The sequence below is a fragment of the Camelina sativa genome, chromosome 9 (assembly GCF_000633955.1).
Source record: "Camelina sativa cultivar DH55 chromosome 9, Cs, whole genome shotgun sequence".
Lineage (NCBI taxonomy): Eukaryota > Viridiplantae > Streptophyta > Magnoliopsida > Brassicales > Brassicaceae > Camelina > Camelina sativa.
Genome location: NC_025693.1, coordinates 27,028,362 through 27,035,457, shown reverse-complemented (window position 1 = coordinate 27,035,457; position 7,096 = coordinate 27,028,362). Strand labels below are relative to the sequence as shown.

The window sequence follows — 7,096 nt, the reverse complement described above, 5'->3', positions numbered from 1 at the left end:
TATACTAAATAACGTTGAATTTAAAATAGTGAACTAGATTAGGACCCGCGGTACACCGCAGGGCAAATTTATTTATAACTAAAATATTTAAATTATAAGTTGTATTTGTTGGTTAAATATGTTATAATTATATAATAGTTGTTAAATAAACCATATAATACCACAATATAATTTATTTTTACATAAGATTTATTTAATCAATTTAATTAGATATGTCTATTTTTTGATACCGATAGTGTTAACAAAATAATGAAATGATATTTTACCCTGTAACACCGAATTAATAATATTTTTTAATTTATATAAATATCAATAAAACCTGTCCCGCTATATAACCCCATCCCGAGATATTTTAACTCACACTATATCATCTTAATTTTTAATATTTATTGTATATCTACGGTATAATATTTATTATATTTAACTTTTTAAAAGTTTTAAATATTTTCTATATTTAACCTTTAAAATTTTTCAAAATAAAGAACCCAAATAAACCAAATAAAAGTTTTTAAAGTTTGAATGCCTGATAAATCAAACTTTCCACTCATTTGTATTCGCAATCATTTTGGTCTCTTTTATATTATGACTCTGAACCATTACCCAATTTTTTTAGATGATGTGAGATATTGTACCCGTATTTTTTTATTCATCTATTTAGTAATATATGTCCGTTTTTAAAGTTTTGTACTACATTATATGCAGGAAAAAATCACAATTTTTATTAACTAAATGTATTATAGAATAATTCAAGATAATTTAAATATAAATTCAAATAAAAAATGAAAGAAAATCATATATTTATGTTTGAATGAGGTAGAAAATTTTCTTATTTTTTAGAAAATCTTACCTATAATTAATTTTGAAGTTTTGGTAACTAATATTAAAGTCAATGCATTAAATGTAAAAACTTTCCAAAAAGTATTTTTGAGCAAAAACTGCTGTAAAAATACTAGTATAGATAAGTTTCAATCTGCATGATTCTAATTGTAGTTTAAAGAAAAAAGTCAAAGAAATAAAGAAATCATGATTCTAATTTAGCTTCCGGGAATGTTCCTAAAGTCTCCTGATGGGAAAAATATTGATTTGATCAATTGAATAAGAGTGCGTAACAATCATATACTCTGGGACCGGGAGAGATTGTTGCACCAACTCGTTGTTCAAGACTCAAGCGTGGTTGTAAACTTTTAGATGAAGTATTTCCTCATTTATAAAAAACGTAGGATACTATAAATATAAAGAACTCTACCAGTAGGTCATAGAACGTTTTAACTGTAGAGATCTACCAATAAGTCATAGAGCATGCATGCATTTGTAACTTTCAATTGTGGAAAATAACCTTTTCAAGAAATTCTGTAAATTCTTTGAAAACTTAAATATACAAAGATTTTTATCTAAAATTTGTTTTATATATTAAAATAATAAAGAAATGTTTCAATACTAGAATTTCACCTGCGATACACCGCAGGACTAAGTTATAAATTATTGTATTTTAAATAATAATTTTTAATTTATTTAGTTTTTAAATTTTCAATTAATTAACTTTTTGTCTAATTAATTTAGAATTTTTTTCTACTTCTTATGTTTTATAAAGTTTATAACCTAATTACATTAAATTTGTTATTAGATAGAATATAAAATTCAATGTTTGTTTTGTTCTCTAGAATTAAACCGAGGTATATGCCTATATAGTATATTAGTGTATATTTTTATGTGTATTTTTTTTTTGAATATTAAAAATATGTTATAGTATGTGTAATATTTTGTAGTTTATATACTAAATAATTTATAAGTTAATTTTCAAAACTATGATTACAAATCTATAGTATATATGAGATAAACTAATAGTAATAGTGTTGGTTCTATATTCTAAACCCGTCTTGCTAGGCGGGTCAGACAACATATTCAAAGATTTTTAATACGCAAAAACTCATCATATGAAACCCGTGAAAGTAAAAATTATTTTTAAATACGTAATACAAAATAAAAATAAGTCTGTGAGCAAGCAATATCTTTTATATTTTATTATTTATTCTTTGAATAAGATATCAAATTGAATGGTAAATATATTTGTTACTTTTTAAAATCATACCGTTAGTTTTTTAATGATATATTTTATGTTTGATTTTGAACATTTGTTTTAGGGGGAAATCAATGCGTTGAGATCAAAAATCTCGGCCACAGATCCTCCTCTAAAATCGAAAATCAATTTGTTTCTTGGTTACACTGATTGGTTAGGAAATTTGTGTATGTAGAAAATATTTTTTTTTGTAAAATTGGATACTTAATATTAATTAAATTAATTATAAAATTAATATTTAATGTTAAAAGAAGTGGTTCCATTTGTTTTGGAAATTTATTTAAGATGGGAAATCTTGTTTTCAAAAATAGAAATATTAATTAATTAAATGAAAAATAAATTAATAATTAATGATAATGGCAGTCTTGTAAATAGGTGATAACCTCAGGATTTATTTGCTAAATGTACTTGAAAAATGTATATATAGATATAAGTTATAGAGGCGTTAATATGTAGCTGTAAATTTGGAAAACAATCTATAAATTTATTTTATACTGCATTATTTTCTCTATATATAAAACAAAGAAATCTACCAATAATTTGTGGACTGTTTTTCTACAAAAAAATTTCATTTAATAGAAATAGAAGAAACTCAAAAAAGTTCTTCATATTTACCCATGTTGGGGTTTTCTGTTTTCCCCTTCTTTTTTGACTTACCAAGGTCTCACAGTTTATATCCCACAGTTATGACTTCAATTTTCGACTCCTTTTGGATTAATTGAAAAAGTTTCAAATCAAAGAAGTTTTGGAAGTTCACGTGAGGTAATTTATATATATTGTCGAACGTTTATATTAAGATTTGATATGTGATTGGTAATGACTAAGTTTTATAAATGTGGGTATTTGTCTATATACATATATATATATATAATTACACGTGACGTCTGCAAAATATTTTTTTAATAATAGATATTCAAAGATTCAAATGTCAATGTGTATACAATATTAATTTAGTTTGATAAATACCTAAAGGATGTGTTGGACTTAATATTTTACATATTTTCCTTTGGGCTTTTTAATTTTCAGCTCACTAGATTTTAACTTGCGGTACACCGTGAGTATATAATTTTTATTATAATTTATATTTATGTTGTATTTATTTGTTAAATATTGGATGTTTTGTAAATAGAGAAATAACTAAATTTTCCGGTTGTTGTGCGGAGAAATGTTTATATTATTTTTTTAACCCGCAATACACTACTTCATGACCATTTGTTTGTTATATTTAGTTTGTTTTGTTTAGTAATTGAAATTCTATTTTGATTTTTAATTATTATAACAAAAATAAGGGATCTAAATACATAATAAGTAATTTATATGCTCTGATTAAGTCACATTTTTCCTAATAATTTAATTATTTTACACAATCATAGTTAAATCAACTTGATTTTATGTCAAATATTCTAATATTAGTAGTGTTGATAAATAATTAAATTAGGATTTAACCCGTGTTAACACAAATTTAATAATATTTTATTAATTCTAGCATGTCTTCTTTATAACCCATCTACTATATAACCACATTATATAGTATTTTAATTTTCTTTTAATTTTACATATTCATAATAATTAATTTTTTAATTAAATTTATTTATATTAATTATAATATTTAAATAAATGTCAATCGAAGTTTTTCTTACGTTAAGAATCAAAGCTCACAGTTTTTGGAAAACAAAATGGGAATTAAATTGTTGTTTTCTTCGTTTACGAAGGATTCATATATAGAATATCTTCAAAACACAACAGAATATGTAGTTTTATATATGATAGTTTATATTTCCATATTGATTGTTGTTATTTATTTAGTTGAAATAAAATGTAAAATATTTCGGAAACAAAATTTGAAGTAATATTAGTTTCGGAAATCTTTTAGGGGTTAATGTTGTAAATAACTTTTTTAATAAACAAAACTAAAAGGACATATAACACAAATTATACTTCAAAATGTTAATATAGATTTGTCTTTTTATTTATTTATTTGGATTGCTCTTAGTTAATGTGTTATTACTCCTAGGAGGGGTTATTGGTTTAGGATTTAGAAAGAATTTTAATGACTTTAAAAGTTATGTAAAATATGTTGTTATTCAATCAAGACTTTTTAAAACTCTTTAAAAATTTGGTGTTATTGGTTGTGGATTTGTAAAAAGTTATCTAAAATTTTGATAAATCTAGTGTTATTGGATTAAGAGTCTTATAAAGTCATGGAAAGTTTTATGTTATTCAATTAAAACAAAAGAATCTTGGATTGTTAATGAATTCAAATTTTGTGTTATTGGTTTAGGATTTTATATCATTTCCTTCATAACAAAAGTCATGAAAACTCTTTCATGAAATAGAAAGATTTTGAAAGATTTTATGAAAGATTTTACAAGATTAGGAAACACAAATCAGCAAGATTTAAAATAACTTTCTAACAATCTCTTATAGAATCTTTCATTTTTACTTTCTAATTTTCTATGATTTAAAAAGTCAGCAAGATTTTTAAAAACACAAAGTCACTAAAATTCTTTCTAAATCCTAAACCAATACCTCCCCCTAATCAAGTAGTAATAAAAGTTTTCAAATCTTTTAATGATTATTAATAATAAGGTTTAAGTTAATTTAGTATCTAATAAGTAATAAGTCTAAATTTTCTTGTAGAAACACTCATTTATGTCAGCATTATCCAAAATTAGGGTTCCGAGAGTTATCATTATTTGTGCTTTTCAATTATAGTACAACTTTTTAAAACTACACGTGTCGTTGTTTTCCAAATTAAAAAAAAAGTTGACATTGTCATGTCTCCAAAAGACAAAATGGTCACGGAACAAGAAGCTCCTGATTAAGGCATGGATCAGACAAGCATTGTTGATGCTTAGGCATGTGGGCAAGTACCACGGCTGTCTCTATCATCATCATCATCATCATCATTTTCTTATTCCATACAATAGTTTATTATCTTACCCCAAACATTCATTGAACGCTCATAAATTATCTTATATTTCATTATAAAAACCAATCTTTGTGTACAATCCTTTATCTTTTTTTCTTTGTTCATCATCAATCATCATCTGCAAGCATAAAAATTCCTCTACATATCATCCGGTATATATACATTTTTTTCTTTAGTTTTATTTATGAATTATCCATGCCTTTATGCTGATCATACCTATTTTACAATGATTTGGTTATATATAATTTTCCAGAAATGGAAGTCAACTGTCCGGAGACACCGTTGCTTTCGTCAAACGATCATGAAGCTGTTGATCACAAACCGAAGTTAACCGGTATGGTTTCTTCTATGAAAACCAATTTCTTCACGGATTTGCCTCAAAAACTTCGATCCAAAATCGATCCGGAGAACCCTTTTCACCTTGATGTCTCCAAAGCCGTAGGCCTCAAAGGAGGTATATGTCTTAGTCTTACTTTATAAGTTTAGATAATAATTGTCACAAGACTCACAACTACTAAACCAAATATTATATGTTGTTTAAATATCATATATCTAAAGATGAAAAGGAGTATTACCAAAGACAATTGGCAACATTAAAATCCTTTGAAGAAGTAGAAAGTTTCATAGCTCGATCAGATGAGTACACCATCGATGAAAAAGAAGAAGAAGAAGATCGAGCTGAGAGAGCTGCACAAGAGCTTGCGATGCAAATCTCCAATTGGGCTAACATCTTTTTACTTGCTCTCAAGGTATGACTTTATCTACTTATACTGAAACATTAATTTATAACATTGTTTTCATCACTATGTTGATTTTTATTTAACAAACGTATACAATGTGTAGATATATGCTACGGTAAAGAGTGGATCCATAGCGATTGCAGCATCGACTCTCGACTCTTTGCTCGACCTTATGGCAGGAGGGATACTGTGGTTCACACATTTGTCAATGAAGAACGTCAATATCTATAAATATCCCATAGGAAAGCTTAGGGTGCAACCCGTTGGAATCATCATTTTCGCCGCTGTTATGGCCACTCTTGGTATATAATATATATCCTTATCCGAAATTTTATGAAACTCTAAACTATATATTATAATTGATTTGATGGAAATGTAATGCTAAATTAACCATACAAAAATGTGTAGGGTTCCAAGTGCTGCTTGTGGCAGCTGAGCAATTGATTTCAAATAAACCTTCAGATAAAATGAATCATGACCAACTGGTTTGGTTATATTCAATCATGCTGAGTGCAACAGCTATTAAACTCGTCTTATGGATCTACTGCAAAAGCTCAAGAAATCATATTGTTCGTGCATACGCGAAGGTATATAGATATTTGTGCATATATTCTTATACTTTCATGTATAATGAGGACTAATTGATGAAGTTTGGTATAGGATCATCACTTTGATGTGGTGACAAATGTTCTTGGATTGGTCGCCGCCGTTCTTGCTAATGCCTTTTATTGGTGGCTTGATCCATCTGGTGCTATTCTCTTAGCCATCTACACTATTGTCAACTGGTCCGGGACGGTTATGGAAAATGCAGGTGAGCTTGTATTTGAACATTGTTGCATTGTCCGATTTAGTCGCAATAATTGAGATTTTTCACAATGATTTTTTTTTTTTGGTTTATATATAGTTTCATTGATCGGACAATCAGCTCCTCCAGAAGTACTACAAAAATTGACGTACCTAGTGTTGCGACAAGGCGGGGATAACATCAAACATGTGGACACTGTCCGTGCATATACCTTTGGTGTTCTTTATTTTGTTGAGGTTTGTCTATAAATATATCTCATAAGTCAATTTCTACTTAGCCATAATTTTCCGACACTTTTGCTACAAAATCGTCATGATATATATTTTTTAAAAATAAACGTGTGCATGGTTCGTGGCTAAACAGACATAGCAACTTATCAAAGATAAATCTTTGTTAGGTGGTTACACTCGATAAGATTTATATAACAAACTATATAGTTAGGTTAATTATTGTTATATGTGTGTATTGGTAGGTGGATATAGAACTGCCAGAAGATTTGCCATTGAAAGAAGCTCATGCAATTGGTGAGACATTGCAAATAA

At 26.9% G+C, this 7,096-nt stretch overlaps 1 protein-coding gene across 1 annotated transcript in view; it reads left to right on the top strand.

Moving 5' to 3' along the window:
• The window catches only part of LOC104712491 (putative metal tolerance protein C3), a 9,267-nt gene continuing 7,061 nt past the window's right edge, over positions 4,891-7,096 (top strand). Inside the window, exons 1-8 of the mRNA XM_010429406.2 lie at positions 4,891-5,161; positions 5,263-5,463; positions 5,568-5,758; positions 5,853-6,051; positions 6,158-6,336; positions 6,410-6,560; positions 6,654-6,790; positions 7,027-7,085. Of these exons, the coding sequence (XP_010427708.1) occupies positions 5,265-5,463; positions 5,568-5,758; positions 5,853-6,051; positions 6,158-6,336; positions 6,410-6,560; positions 6,654-6,790; positions 7,027-7,085 (1,115 nt within the window). The 5' untranslated portion in view covers positions 4,891-5,161; positions 5,263-5,264. The remainder of the gene's footprint in view (positions 5,162-5,262; positions 5,464-5,567; positions 5,759-5,852; positions 6,052-6,157; positions 6,337-6,409; positions 6,561-6,653; positions 6,791-7,026; positions 7,086-7,096) is intronic.